Genomic DNA, 15,766 nt, shown 5'->3' on the forward strand with positions numbered 1-15,766 from the left:
GATTGGAGATGCTTATACCTACGTATTTGTAGTTGTCCACATATTCTAAGTCAGAACCGTCCAGAGTTGTCATGCCGGACGGCTGGGTAGGTGTGTGCATCGATCGGTTGAAGAGCATGTATTTAGTTTTGCTTGCATTTAAGGCCATGGAAGGAGAGTTGCATGGCATTGAAGCTCATCTGGAAGTTAGTTAACACAGTGTACAAGGAAGGGCCAGAGGTATACAGAATGGTGTCGTCTGCGTAGAGGTGGATCAGAGAATCACCAGCAGCAAGAGCAACATCATTGATGTATACAGAGAATTGAATCTTTGGACTGCCAGAGATCCGGACAACAGGCCCTCCGATTTGACACACTGAACTCTATCAGAGAAGTAGTTGGTGTGCCAGGCGAGGCAATCATTTGAGAAACCAAGGCTGTTGAGTCTGTCGATAAGAATGTGGTGATTGACAGAGTCGAAAGCCTTAGCCAGGTCGATGAATACGGCTGCACAGTATTGTCTCTTATCGATGGCAGTTATGACATTATTTAGGACCTTGAGCATGGCTGAGGTGCACCCATGACCAGCTCGGAAACCAGATTGCATAGTGGAGAAGATACGGTGGGATTCGAAATGGTCGGTGATCTGTTTGTTAACTTGGCTTTGGAAGACCTTAGAAAGGCAGGGTAGGATAGATATACGTCTGCAGCAATTTGGGTCTAGAGTGTCTCCCCCTTTTAAGAGGGGGATGACCGCGGCAGCTTTCCAATCTTTGGGGATCTCAGACGATACGAAAGAGAGGTTGTTCAAGCTAGTAATAGGGGTTGCAACAATTTCAGCGGTTCATTTTAGGAAGAGAGGGTCCAGATTGTCTGCTGATTTGCAGGGGTCCAGATTTTGCAGCTCTTTCAGAACATCAGCTATCTGGATTTGGGTGAAGGAGAAATGGGGAGGCTTGGGCAAGTTGCAGTGAGGAGTGCAGGGCTGTTGACCGGGGTAGTTGTAGCCAGGTGGAAAGCAAGGCCAGCCGTAGAAAAATGCTTATTGAAATTCACAATTATAGTGGATTTAAATCGGTGGTGACAGTGTTTCCTAGCCTCAGTGCAGTGGGCAGCTGGGAGGAGGTGCTCTTATTCTCCATGGACTTCAGTGTCCCAGAACGTTTTGGAGTTAGTGCTAAAGGATGTGAATTTTTGTTTGAAAAAGCTAGCCTTTGCTTTCCTAACTGTCTGTGTATATTGGTACCCAACTCCCCTGAAAGGTTGCATATCGCGGGGACTATTCGATGCTAATGCAGTACGCCACAGGATGTTTTTGTGCTGGTTAAGGGCAGTAAGGCCTGGAGTGAACCAAGGACTATATTTGTTCCTGGTTCTACATTTTTTGAATGGGGCTTGCTTATTTAAGATGGTGAGGAAAGCACTTTGAAAGAATAACCAGGCATCCTCTACTGACGGAATGAGGTCAATATCCTTCCAGGATACACAGGCCAGGTCGATTAGAAAGACCTGCTCGCTGAAGTGTTTTAGGGAGCGTTTGACAATGATGAGGGGTGGTTGCTTGACCGCAGACCCATTACGGACGCAGGCAATTAGGCAGTGATCGCAGAGATCCTGGTTGAAGACAGCAGAGGTGTATTTGGAGGGCAGGTTGGTTAGGATGATATCTATGGAGGTGCCTGTGTTTACGGATTTGGGGTTGTACTGGGTGGGTTCATTGATCATTTGTGTGAGATTGAGAGCATCAAGCTTAGATTGTAGGATGGCCGGGGTGTTAAGCACGTCCCAGTTTAGGTCACCTAACAGCACGAGCTCTGAAGATAGATGGGGGTAAATCAATTCGCATATGGTGTCCAGGGCACAGCTGGGGGCAGAAGGTGGTCTATATCAAGCGCAACGGTAAGACATTTGTTTCTGGAGAGGTGGATTTTTAAAAGTAGAAGCTCAAATTGTTTGGGCACAGACCTGGATAGTAAGACAGAACTCTGCAGGCTATCCCTGCAGTAGATTGCAACTCCGCCCCCTTTGGTAGTTCTATCTAGTCTGAAAATGTTATAGTTAGGGATGGAAATTTCAGGGGTTTTGGTGGTCTTCCTAAGCCAGGGTTCAGACACGGCTAGGACATCCGGGTTGGCAGAGTGTGCTAGGGCAGTGAATAAAACAAACGTAGGGAAGAGGCTTCTAATGTAACATGCATGAAACCAAGGCTTTTACGTTTACAGAAGTCAACAAATGGGAGCACCTGGGGAATGGGAGTGGAGCTCGGCACTGCAGGGCCTGGATTAATCTCCACATCACCAGAGGAACAGAGGGGGAGTAGGATAAGGGTACGGCTAAAGGCTAAAATACCTGGTCGTCTAGTACGTTCAGAACAGAGAGTAAAAGGAGCAGATATCTGGGCACGGTAGAATAGATTCGAGGCATAATGTACAGACAAAAGGTATGGTAGGATGTGAATACAGTGGGGGTAAACCTGTGCATAGAGCGACGATGAAAGAGATATTGTCTCTAGAAATATGATTTAAACCAGGTGATGTGTGGAAGGTGGAACTAAAGGGTTAGCTAAGGCGTATTGAGCAGGGCTAGAGGCTCTACAGTGAAATAAGGCAATAATTACTAACCAAAACAGCAATGGACAAGGCATATTGACGTTAGGGAGAGGCATGCATAGCCGAGTGATCATAGGAGTCCAGTGAGTGGCTTCAGGCAGCTAGCGGGCCGGGGCTAGCAAGCTAGCAGAAGGGCCTTTGATGGACGTTGCGACGGAAAAAGTCTGTTGTAGCCCCCTCGTGCTGTTACATCGGCAGATGGATCAGCAGGGCTCCGTGTGGTAAACCAGGCCAATAGGTGGTCAAAGGTATAGGTATATCCAATAGGTATAGTGGCCAAAGAATTTGTCCTATGGGCCTCTTAAGCTAACAGTCCGATGTGCTCTAGACAGCCAGCTGGCTGTGGCTAGCAGGCTAGCTAATAAAATACCAAATTTGAAGCTATTGTACCGAACAGAATAATATTGAAACAAAGTTTTATTCTGCATGTGAAGTGATTGTCACATCAACATCTGATACTGCAATCTGGTGGTCAATGACCTTTGGGAAATTCAAGACCACCTAGCAGGAAATTGAGTAACTCAGTCGTGTCTAGTACTTCAGTCTTGTGTATTGTGCCAATTTGAATAAAATAATTATGTGGGCAAAAATTACCCCACCTGATTTGACTGTTGCGTATGCTTATGTTAATGCAATTCACCCAACCAAAGCCCTAGAGATATATGGCTCTGGATCCATAAACTATTACATCACACTCATATTCATACATAATAATTAACATTTTCCAGTGAAACGTTTGAACACACCTACTCATTCAAGTGTTTTTCTTTATTTTTACTATTTCCTACATTGCAGAATAATAGTGAATACTTAAACTATGAAATAACACATATGGAATCATGTAGTAATCAAACAAGTATTAAACAAATCAAAATATATTTTATATTTGAGATTCTTCAAAGTAGCCACCCTTTGACTTAATGACAGCTTTGAACACTCTTGTCATTCTCTCAACCAGCTTCATGAGGAATGCTTTTCCAACAGCCTTGATGGAGTTCCCACATATGCTGAGCACTTGTTGGTTGCTTTTCCTTCACTCTGCGGTCCAACTCATCCCAAACCATCTCAAATGGGTTGAGGTTGGGTGATTATGAAGGCCAGGTCATCTGATGCAGTACTGCATCACTCTCCTTCTTGGGCAAATAGCCCTTACACAGCCTGAAGGTGTGTTGGGTCATTGTCCTGTTCAAAAACAAATGATAGTGGGACTAAGGGCAAACCAGATGGAATGGCGTATCGCTGCAGAATGCTGTGGTAGACATACTGGTTAAGCACCCCCCACACCATCACATGCGGAGATCATCCGTTCACCTACTCGGCGTCTCACAAAGACACGGCGGGTGGAACAAAAAATATCAATATCATCAGACCAAAGGACAGATTTCCACCGGTCAAATGATCATTGCTCGTGTTTCTTGGGCCAAGCAAGTCTGTTCTTCTTATTGGTGTCCTTTAGTAGTGGTTTCTTTGCAGCAATTGAAGGCTTGATTCACGCAGTCTCCTATGAACAGTAATGTGGAGATGTGTCGGTTACTTGAACTCTGTGAAGAATTTATTTGGGCTGCTATGTCTGAGGCTGGTAACTCTAATGAACTTACCCTCTGCAGCAGAGGTAACTCTGCAGCAGAAGTAACAGAGGTAACTCTGTCTTCCTTTCTTGTGGCGGTCCTCAAGAGAGCCAGTTTCATCAAACTTTAATTGAAATGTTCTGGATTGACTGACCTTCATGTCTTAAATTAATGATGGACTGTAGTTTCTCTTTGCTTATTTGAGCTGCTCTTGCCATAATATGGACTTGGTCTTTTAGCAAATAGGGCTATTATCTGTATACTACCCCTACCTTGTCACAACACAACTGGTTGGCTCAAATACATTAAAAAAGGAAAGAAATTCCACAAATTAACTTCTAATGAGGCTCACCTGTTAATTAAAATGCATACCAGGTGACTACCTCATGAAGCTGGTTGAAAGAATGCCTAGTGTGTGCAAGGCTGTCATCAAGGCAAAGGGTGGTTACTTTGAAGAATCTCAAATATATTTAGATTTGTTGAACACTTTTTTTGGTTACTACATGATTCCATTGTTTTGATGTCTTCACTATTATTCTACAATGTATGTGGCAGGGTCTACAGTCAATCACGGATTACAAAATCCCTAGCCGCGTCCTCAGAGGATGCGCAGAGCTGGCTGGTGTATTTAAAGACATATTCAATCAATCCCTATCTGTCTGCTGTGCCCACATGCTTCAAGATGGCCACCATTTTTCCTGTTCCCAAGAAAGCTAAGGTAACTGAACTAAATGACTATCGCCCTGTACTACTCACTTCTGCCATCATGAAGTGCTTTGAGAGACTAGTCAAGGATCATAGCACCTCCACCCTACCGTACCGGATACCCTAGACCCACTCCAATTTGCTTACCACCCCAATAGGTCCACAGACGACGCAATCACTGTCACACTGCCCTATCCCATCTGGACAAGAGGAATACCTATGTAAGAATGCTGTTCATTGACTACAGCTCAGAATTCAACACCATAGCACCCTCCAAACTCAAAGAAATTTGGCTTGTCACCAAAAGCACTCACAAACTTCTACAGATGCACAATCGAGAGCATCCTGTCGGGCTGTATCACCGCCTGGTACGGCAACTGCTCCGCCCACAACCGTAAGGCTCTTCAGAGGGTAGTGAGGTCTGCACAACGCATCACCGGGGGCAAACTACCTGCCCTCCAGGACACCTACACCACCCGATGTCACAGGAAGGCCATAAAGATCATCAAGGACAACAACCACCCGAGCCACTGCCTGTTCAACTCGCTATCATCCAGAAGGCGAGCTCAGTACAGGTGCATCAAAGCTGGGGCCGAGAGACTGAAAAACAGCCATCACGAACAGAGTGGTTGCTGCCAACATAGACTCAAATCTCTTGCCACTTTAATAAATCGATTGAATAAAAAGGTATCACTCGTCACTTTATATAACTACACTTTAATAATGTCTACATATCCTACATTCTCATCTGTATACACTGTATTCTATACCATCTACTGCATCTTGCCTATTTTATTTTTATTTCACCTTTATTTAACCAGGTAGGCTAGTTGAGAACAAGTTCTCATTTGCAACTGCGGCCTGGCCAAGATAAAGCAAAGCAATTCGACACATACAACAACACAGAGTTACACATGGAATAAACAAACATACAATCATACAGTAGAAAATAAAAAGTCTATATACAGCATGTGCAAATGAGGAAGGATAAGGGAGGTGAGGCAATAAATAGGCCATGGTGGCGAAGTAATTACAATATAGCAATTAAACACTGGAATGGTAGAATGTGCAGAAGATGAATGTGCAAGTAGAGATACTGGGGTGCAAAAGAACAAGATAAATAAATACAGTATGGGGATGAGGTAGTTGGATGGGCTATTTACAGATGGGCTATTTACAGATGGGCTATGTACAGGTGCAGTGATCTGTGAGCTGCTCTGACAGCTGGTGCTTAAAGCTAGTGAGTAAGATGTGAGTCTCCAGCTTCAGTGATTTTTGCAGTTCGTTCCAGTCATTGGCAGCAGAGAACTGGAAGTAGAGGCGGCCAAAGGAAGAATTGGCTTTGGGGGTGACCAGTGAGATATACCTGCTGGAGCGCGTGCTACGGGTGGGTGATGCTATGCTATGGTGACCAGTGAGCTGAGACAAGGCGGAGCTTTAGCTAGCAGAGACTTGTAGATGACCTGGAGCCAGTGGGTTTGGCGACGAGTATGAAGCAAGGGCCAACCAACGAGAGCCTACAGGTCGCAGTGGTGGGTAGTATATGGGGCTTTGGTGACAAAATGGATGGCACTGTGATAGACTGCATCCAATTCGTTGAGTACAGTGTTGGAGGCTATTTTGTAAATGACATCGCCAAAGTCAAGGATCGTTAGGATTGTCAGTTTTACGAGGGTATGTTTGGAAGCATGAGTGAAGGATGCTTTATTGTGAAATAGGAAGCTGATTCTAGATTTCATTTTGGATTGGAGATGTTTAATGTGAGTCTGGAAGGAGAGTTTACAGTCTAACCAGACACCTAAGTATTTGTAGTTGTCCACATATTCTAAGTCAGAACCATCCAGAGTAGTGATGCTGGACATGCGGGCGGGTGCAGGCAGCAATCGGTTGAAGAGCATGCATTTAGTTTTACTTGCATTTAAGGCCATGGAAGGAGAGTTGTATGGCATTGAAGCTCGTCTGGAGGTTAGTTAACACAGTGTCCAAAGAAGGGCCAGAGGTATACAGAATGGTGTTGTCTGTGTAGAGGTTGATCAAAGAATCACCAGCAGCAAGAGGGACATCATTGATGTATTCAGAGAAGAGAGTCAACCCGAGAATTGAACCCTGTGGCATCCCCATAGTTGGTGAACCAGACGAAGCAATCATTTGAGAAACCAAGGCTGTTGAGTCTGCCGATAAGAATGTTGTGATTGACAGATTCGAAAGCCTTAGCCAGGTCGATGAATACGGCTGCACAGTATTGTCTCTTATCAATGGCAGTTATGATATCGTTTAGGACCTTGAGCGTGGCTGAGGTGCACCTGACCAGCTCGGAAACCAGATTGCATAGCGGAGAAGGTACGGTGAGATTCGAAATGGTCGGTAATCTGTTTGTTAACTTGGCTTTCGAAGACCTTAGAAAGGCAGGGTAGGATAGATATAGGTCTGTAGCAGTTTGGGTCTCGAGTGTCTCTCCCTTTGAAGAGGGGGATGACCGCGGCAGCTTTCTATGGGAATCTCAGACGATACGAAAGATAAGTTAACAAGGCTAGTAATAGGGATTGCAACAATTTCGGCAGATAATTTTAGAAAGAGAGGGTCCAGATTGTCTAGCCCGGCTGATTTGTAGGGGTTCGGATTTTGCTGCTCTTTCAGAACATCAGCTATCTGGATTTGGGTGAAGGAGAAATGGTGGAGGCTTGAGCGAGTTGCTGTTGGTGGGTGGACGGCTGTTGATCGGGGTAGGGGTATCCAGGTGGAAAGTATGGCCAGCCGTAGAAAAATGCTTATTGAAATGATCAATTATAGTGGATTTATCGGTGGTGACAGTGTTTCCTAGCCTCAGTGCAGTGGGCAGCTGGGAAGAGGTGCTCTTATTCTCCATGATCAAGATTCTGAATACTTTCCGAATGCACTGTATGTCATCATGGACCTGAGCAATGTATTTGGGTCAAGGACAAGGCCAACTTGGTCACTTTAGTTCAACACAAACTTACCCATTGAAAAAGTTCTAGAACATTATATCTTAACCAGCAACTTATGCCAGATGAAATACCATTGTAATGACCGTTGATTTTGGTGGCCTGCAAAGCACATTTTTGGGGAAAAAGCCCTGGATACCTTCACTTCTACGCAGCTGAATCAAACCACTATCTGCTCCAGAGTTTCTCATTAAGTTCTCATTAAATCCAAAGACCAGGAAAAGTAATGAGGCCAATGATCTTAATAATTAATATCCTGCCTGTTTGGCCCTGTCCGGGGGTATCATCGGATGGGGCCACAGTGTCTCCTCACCCCTCCTGTCTCAGCCTCCAGTATTTATGCTGCAGTAGTTTATGGGTCGGGGGGCTAGGCTCAGTCTGTTATATCTGGAGTATTTCTCCTGTCTTACCCGGTGTCCTGTGTGAATTTAAGCATGCTCTCTCTAATTCTCTCTTTCTCTCTCTCTCTCGGAGGACCTGAGCCCTAGGACCATGCCTCAGGACTACCTGGCATGATGACTCCTTGCTGTCCCCAGTCCACCTAGCCATGCTGCTGCATCAATGTCATCCCAGACCTGCTGTTTTCATCTCTCTAGAGACAGCAGGAGCGGCAGGGTAGCCTAGTGGTTAGAGCGTTGGACTAGTAACCGGAAGGTTGCGAGTTCAAACCCCCGAGCTGACAAGGTACAAATCTGTCGTTCTGCCCCTGAACAGGCAGTTAACCCACTGTTCCCAGGCCGTCATTGAAAATAAGAATTTGTTCTTAACTGACTTGCCTGGTTAAATAAAGGTAAAAAAAAAAAAAAAAAAAAGAGATACTCTCAATGATCGGCTATGAAAAGCCAACTGACATTTACTCCTGAGGTGCTGACTTGTTGCACCCTCAACAACTACTGTGATTATTATTACAACAACCAAATGTATTACATGTAATCCATTACTCCCCAACCCTGGTCATTGTATTCACAACCCTCCTTTAGGATTGCACATTCAGCAAATGACCAGCAGAGGTAGTTCCCTTTGAATCCATTTTCAGATTTACTGTGTTGGTGGTGCCCATAAAACAAATCATACCTTCAGAATTAGCAGAGAGCCCACTCTGGAAATGTGATGTACTTGTAGAGTATATTGATCCAAACAATATGTCTTAAAATTAACACAATCAGAAAGGGTACTTTTGAGATATTCATATTTTTTTGTGAATGTGAAAAATGTTATTTCAGAATCAAGACATACTCCATATTTTAGAGCACACTGTGACTAGAAGGAGTAAAATGACATCAAGATGTCTGTATCACATATGGTTCACAGATTATAGGGTTTTACAGGAAGCATGTATAGGTCTAAAAAGTTTTTTTGGGGCCAATCCCCTCCCAATCCCCCCCCCCAAAAAAGTGTTATTTATAACATAACAGTTAAATGTTTACGTATGGGCCCTTCCCAACAATGCAGAGAGAAAAATAACATACAAAAATAACCAAGAATGAATACAGAATGAGTAACGATAACTTGGCTATATACACAGCGTACCAGTACCAAGTCGATGTGCAGGGGTATGAGGTAATTGAGGTAGATGCTGTATGTACATATACTGTAGGTAGGGGTAAAGTGACTAGGCAACAGGATAGATAATAAACAGAATCAGCAGCGTATGTGATAAGTCAAGAGTTGTGCAAAAAGGGTCATTGCAGATAGCCTGGGTAGCTAGTTGGTTAACTGTTTAACTAACTATTTAGCAGTCTTATAGCTTGGGGGTAGAAGCTGTTCAGTGTCCTATTGGTTCCAGACTTGGTGCATCGGTACTGCTTGCCGTGCAGTAGCAAAGAGAACAGTCTATGACTTAGGTGGCTGGAGCCTTCCTTTGACACTGCCTGGTATAGAGGTCCTGGATAGCAGGGAGCTTGGCCCCAGTGATGCACTGGGCCGTACGCACTACCCTCTGTAGGGCCTTGCGGTCAGATGCCAAGCAGTTACCATACCAAGCGCTGATGCAGCCAGTCAAGATGCTCTCAATGGTGCAGCTCTAGAACGTTGAGGATCTGAGGGCCCATGACAAATCATTTCAGCCTCCTGAGGAGAAAGACACATTGTCGTGCCTTCTTCCCGACTGTGTTGGTGTGTGTGGAGTGGACCATGTTAATACCTTAGTGATGTGGACACCGAGGAACTTGAAACTCTCGACCCGCTCCCCCTACAGCCCCGTCGATGTTGTTGGGGGCGTCCTCAGCCCTCTGTTTCTTGCAGTCCACGATCAACTCCTTTGTCTTGCTGACGTTGAGGGAGTGGTTGTTGTCCTAGCACAACACTGCCAGGTCATTGACCTCCTCCCTATAGTCTGTATCATCGCTGTCTGTGATCAGGCCTACCACTGTTGTGTCGTCAGCAACCTTAATGATGGTGTTGGAGTCGTGCGCGGCCACACAGTCGTGGGTGAACAAGGAGTACAGGAGGGGACTAAGCATGCAGCCCTGAGAGGCCCATGTGTTGAGGGTCAGCGTTCATCATGATTTTCATTTTAAGAAATTGTGATACAAATGTAAAAAGCATGTTAAACTTCCTTCCTCCAAATTAAGTTTCTATGTGAGAATTGCCAGAACAATCTGAGATTTCAAACATATTTTCCGGCGGCTACGGTGGCATGGAATCCCCCAAGGACTATGGAAGTGTAGTTACTAATTGTAAATTAGTAAAAATGTAAAAATGTTGCTTGAATGTTTGTTGTATGGTTATATATAATATTCATAATTTTTTAAAATCGAATAAAAACAAACAAATCCATAGGTAACCATATGCTTTTGCTCATGGGTGTGGGAAGGTGTGTCACTTTCTATTCAATGTCATTTCTGGACAATATTTCTGTCCATTTTGGACCCGTTTTGGCTCAAAAGCACTCCAAGAGGCAAACATTGTGTATAGCCTGCAACTGTAGCTTACAACTTCGAAGTTGTATTTAAATGTCGGCTGCATATGACAGGGTGTCCTATATTGTGTTTTGAACATTATTACCGACGTAATAACTGAACGTAATTCAACATTAATGGAAGTTGTTGAAGTAGTAATCCGCTGTTGTATTAATTAACCTACTGTAAACAATTTAACTGTACTTGTGGTTGCCTACTCTTGAGTGGTCCTTACCTGCACAGTAACACAGATGTTGTATAATGCCACCAGGTGTCACATGTTTCTTACTTGACTTCGTTGAGTAGCCTACCTTTTTTTGAGGGAGAGAGTGATCATTGACGAGTTGACTGAAGGTATGTGCTTCTTTCTGCAACAGACTCGCAGAGCAGGCTAGTCCTTGGCATTTAAAAACGGTGTCTTTTTTTCTGCATCAGACTCGCAAAGTGGGCTAGTTTTAGCATTTAAAAATGGTTTATTCGTTCATTTCAGAGTTTGAGCTCCAAGACTGTTGAGATGCGTCGATAAAGGTACATTGCTCTGACGCACTCGAGGATGAATGGAGAAAGTAGAATTTGGACTAGGTTACTCGTCGCTGGATTACATTTTAATCCATGTCTTTGTTGTTGTGCCTTTTGAACTCTACACAACTCTCCTAATTCTTAAACATGACTGAAGAAAATACGGATTTTCCTAACGAGTTGCTGGGTAAGAAACGTTTTAACAGTAATGTTATTTATTTGGGCTAAAATGACTACTTTTGCATTGGAATTGTTCATTTCAAATTGATTAATGACTATTGGAAAAACGTGTGTCAACTGTTTCTCAAATTTGAGGTGCACCTGATAGAGCCCCACAGTGGAGGTGTCATAGTACCCATAAAACCTAGCGGTCAAACAGGGAAATGGTTCCAATCGTTTATCCACTATGAATTTTTCCCACAGGGGATTTTAGAAGCACTTAAAATAAGGGCTGTGTAGGCTTACCCTGGTGTGACATTTTCATAACCATGTAAATCTCTCTCAGGCAAGGTGACTTTTATCAATATATTCAGCTTGATTTACTCTGATTCGAAAATGCTAATTAGCATCAAAGTAGACATGCAAAACTACAAATAGCTGCAAGCTCCCGCAGATCTTCTCTAACTGCCACCTTTGCTAACAGTTATCGTGTTAATTTAAAAGATAGTATTATATATAAACGCAACATGTAAATAGTTGGTTCCATGTTTCATGAGCTGAAAATAAAAGTTCCCAGAAATATTCCATATTCACAAAGCTTATTTCTCTCAAATATTGTGCACACATTTGTTTTTGTCTCTGTTAGTGAGCATTTATAATTTGCCAGGATAATCTATCCACCTCAAAAGTGTGAAATATCAAGAAGCTGATTAAACAGCATGGTCATTACACAGGTGCACCTTGTGCTGGGGACAATAAAAGGCCACTCTAAAATGTGCAGTTTTGTCACACAACACAGATGTCTCAAGTTTTGAGGAAGTGTGCAATTGGCATATTGACTGCAGGAATGTCCACCAGAGCTCTTGCCAGAGCATTTATTGTTCAATTCTCTACCATAAGCTGTCTCCAACGTCGTTTTAGAGCATTTGGCAGTACATCCAACCGGCCTCACAACCGCAGAACACGTGTGGCGTCATGTGGGTGAACAGTTTGCCGATGTCAAAGTTTTGAACAGAGTGCGATTACAGTCTTCTTGGGTATGACACTACAAGCTTGGCGCACCTGTATTTGGAGAGTTTCTCCCTTTCTTCTCTGCAAATCTTTTCAAGCTCTGTTAGGTTGGATTGGGAGTGTCGCTGCACAGCTATTTTCAGGTCTCTAGAGATGTTCGATCGGGTTGAAGTCAGGGCTCTGGCTGGTCCACTCAAGGACATTCAGAGACTTGTCCCAAAGCCACTCCTGCGTTGTACTGCATTGTCTTTGCCATGTGCCTAGGGTCCTTGTCTTGTTGGAAGGTGAACCTTCGCCCCAGTCTGAGGTCCTGAGCACTCTGGAGCAGGTTTTCATCATCTGTACTTTGCTCCGTTCATCTTTCCCTCAATCCTGACATGATGCTGCCACCACCCTGCTTCACCGTAGGGATGGTGCCTGGTTTCCTCCAGACATGACGCTTGGCATTCAGGCCAAAGAGTTCAATCTTGGTTTCATCAGACCAGAGAATCTGGTTCTGAGTCCTTTAGGTGCCTTTTGGCAAACTCCAAGCGGGTTGTCATGCCTTTTACTGAAGAGTGGCTTCCGCCTTGCCACTCTACCATAAACACCTGATTGGTGGAGTGCTGGAGCTCTGTCAGAGTGAACATTGGGTTTTTGGTCACTTCCCTCACCAAGGCCCTTCTCCCACGATTGCTCAGTTTTGGCTGGGCGGCCAGCTCCAGGAAGAGTCTTGGTGGTTCCAAACTTCTTCCATTTAAGCATGATGGAGGCCACTGTGTTCTTGGGGACCTTCAATGATGCAGACATGTTTGGGTACCTTGTCTCTGAGCTCTTTAGACAATCTCTTCAACCTCATGGCTTGGCTTTTGCTCTGACATGCACTGTGGGACCTCACAGCATATACTGTAGACAGATGTGTTCCTTTTCAAATTAAGTCCAATCTGTTGAATTTACCACAGGTGGACAATTTGCCAAAATGTATAAAAAAAATGTTTTTTACTTTGTCATTAGGGGGTATTGTGTGTCGATTGATGAGGACTTTTATTTAATCCATTTTTAGAATAATGTAATGTAACAAAATGTGGGGAAAAGGAAGGCGTCTGAATACTTTCCAAATAATAAGTCACCTTGTAGAGAAATTTAGAAGGCTATCAAAACATCACACCAGGGTAAGTCTACACAAAACAAAATCCCCTATAGGAAAAACGAATGGTGGAATCACCGTTGAAACCATTTCTGTGTTTGACCGCTAGGGTTTATGGGTATAATGACTCGTACTCTATACCCACATACTTCTGTACACAAAGTTTGGGAGAAGAACTGGAAGCGTGTCTTGCTGAATTCCCTCAGAGTGTGATGACAACCAATGGGATGACAATCAATGCTGTGTTCAAACCAACTCGGAACTTAGAAATGTCCAACTTCTGTGTGTTAATGACAACTGGGAAGAAACAAGCTCCGACTGGGGAAAAATTGTTTTGAACGGTCATCCAATTCGGCATTCTAACTCGGGCCTCTTTCTTGAGCCCTGACTTTCCGAGCTGAAGATCACTGACGTCATGATTTGAGAGTTCCCAGTTGTCTTGAATGCACCAACTCAATGGGCCTCCTCTAGGATAGACCAGTGTGTGGATGGACCATTGTCATATTATGTAATACCCAGGACATGCAGTACAACGAGCTTAAACAGACATGTTCATTTTTTTCATCGCAGTTCTTTCAAAATGTAGCATTTTTGTTTTGAGAATGTACACTAATACATTTATGGAACCACCACAAAAACGATAACTGCAACAAACTGTTTTCAGAAATCATTATTTCAGAGAACTGTGGATACATAAATACATGTTGTTCAAAGCAGTCTGGGACACATTTGGAAATCTCCTGCTGTAAATGTTTTGATCTCAGTTGTCCAGAGAGTGGAGAGATCCAGATTGATCAAGAGTTTGCCCCACTCTTGCCAGGATTCCATAAAAAAACAAGACTACACAAATTAGAAGTGACTCACCCAAACAAACCGGCCTCCCTCTTAATATAAATTTGACAAGTCATGAAAACTGTAAGAGTCCGGAAGCTGACAAAAGCTGTGTTTGGCATGAAATTAAGCAATAATATTACACTGACTGCTACTAGATGCACCGATGTTGGATTACAAACCACCCTGACACTGCCATATGGCCAGGGGGAAACCCACTGCCTATGGAATGTGTGGTATTTTGACTACTTATGAGGATTCTGAGTGTGGTGGTTACAAAGCTGACATTAGGTCCACACTTGATGCTGGAACTGTTTGAAGAACACCCCAAAGCAGGCTAAATGTATCCCAAGTTGGGTTGTTTTCCTATCATCCTTTCATGATGTCCCAGGCCAGGCATACATGGGTTATGTTTTGAATTGTAAAGGCCTCCAATAATCCAAGCCCTGCACATGCACTAGATGAAACGATAGCATACTCGTATCAGTGCTAATCTTCCCAATTGTTCCTCCTAGAGAGTGTAAGAGATGCCGTGGGAGGGAAGATCAAGCTCACCCTGAAGAAGAGGGTGCAACTGGAGGTCAAAGGTGACAAACTGGAGAACCGAGTCCTGGTAAGACATCAGGATTGCTTTCTTGGCACTCATATAATTGGTTTCTCATTGTGCAGTTCCCTAAATGTAGCCTTAAATGTGCAGACACAACACAACCCTTTTATTTAGGAGAAAATCAACTTGTCATTCTGAGCACCCCAGTGTTTGTCATTTTCCTCATTCTCTCAAGGTTCACATGTTTCTCAGCAAAACCTTGTTTCTGTGCCTCATTCTCATAACAGTAAGCCTGCAGTCAACTGGGTTGACAATAGAAAGTTTGAAACACAGCCTCACCACTTTCTGCCTACTTGACAGACTGAAATGTATTCACTTCCTGAAACAATTTGTTGTCTGCTGAGTAATATTCTTGTTGCTTTGTATGCAGAGTAATAGATCTTGATTGTTGAATGTTATATTGTAACATTTAAAATGTGACCCTCCGCAATTGTCTTAATTTTGTTAGCAGCCTCAGATCGCCTTCAAAAGGTAGCCAAGACTTATTGGGTTTCAATTGGAATATCAGTTGCCTCCAATCAAATCTATTTTTGGAGGATCAAGGAAGACCAGAGACATTTTCCAAACAAACTTCTTTATACGGTGTTGCTTCTTCTTTAACCCTGAGCCCTGAGCTGTGTTTATTAGGCATCAAATGGAAGAAAACAGACTGAAATGGGGAGGGACTAACTGGACTTGTCCAATAATAATAATAAAACATTTTGCTGTGTGCCTTTCAAGATACCCAAGGACACTTGCATAAGAAACACTGTTTTTAATTTTCCGTTGTAAAACTTTTTCCCATTGCAT

General features: G+C 43.5%; 1 protein-coding gene across 1 annotated transcript in view; it reads left to right on the plus strand.

Annotated features, from left to right (window-relative positions):
* The first annotated feature begins 11,043 nt into the window (after positions 1-11,043).
* LOC139373477 (F-actin-uncapping protein LRRC16A-like) overlaps positions 11,044-15,766 on the plus strand; it is a 39,340-nt gene continuing 34,617 nt past the window's right edge. The window contains exons 1-3 of the mRNA XM_071114034.1: positions 11,044-11,078; positions 11,215-11,430; positions 14,886-14,983. Of these exons, the coding sequence (XP_070970135.1) occupies positions 11,391-11,430; positions 14,886-14,983 (138 nt within the window). The 5' untranslated portion in view covers positions 11,044-11,078; positions 11,215-11,390. The remainder of the gene's footprint in view (positions 11,079-11,214; positions 11,431-14,885; positions 14,984-15,766) is intronic.

The sequence above is a fragment of the Oncorhynchus clarkii genome, chromosome 18, assembly GCF_045791955.1.
Source record: "Oncorhynchus clarkii lewisi isolate Uvic-CL-2024 chromosome 18, UVic_Ocla_1.0, whole genome shotgun sequence".
In the NCBI taxonomy this organism is placed as follows: Eukaryota; Metazoa; Chordata; class Actinopteri; order Salmoniformes; family Salmonidae; genus Oncorhynchus; species Oncorhynchus clarkii.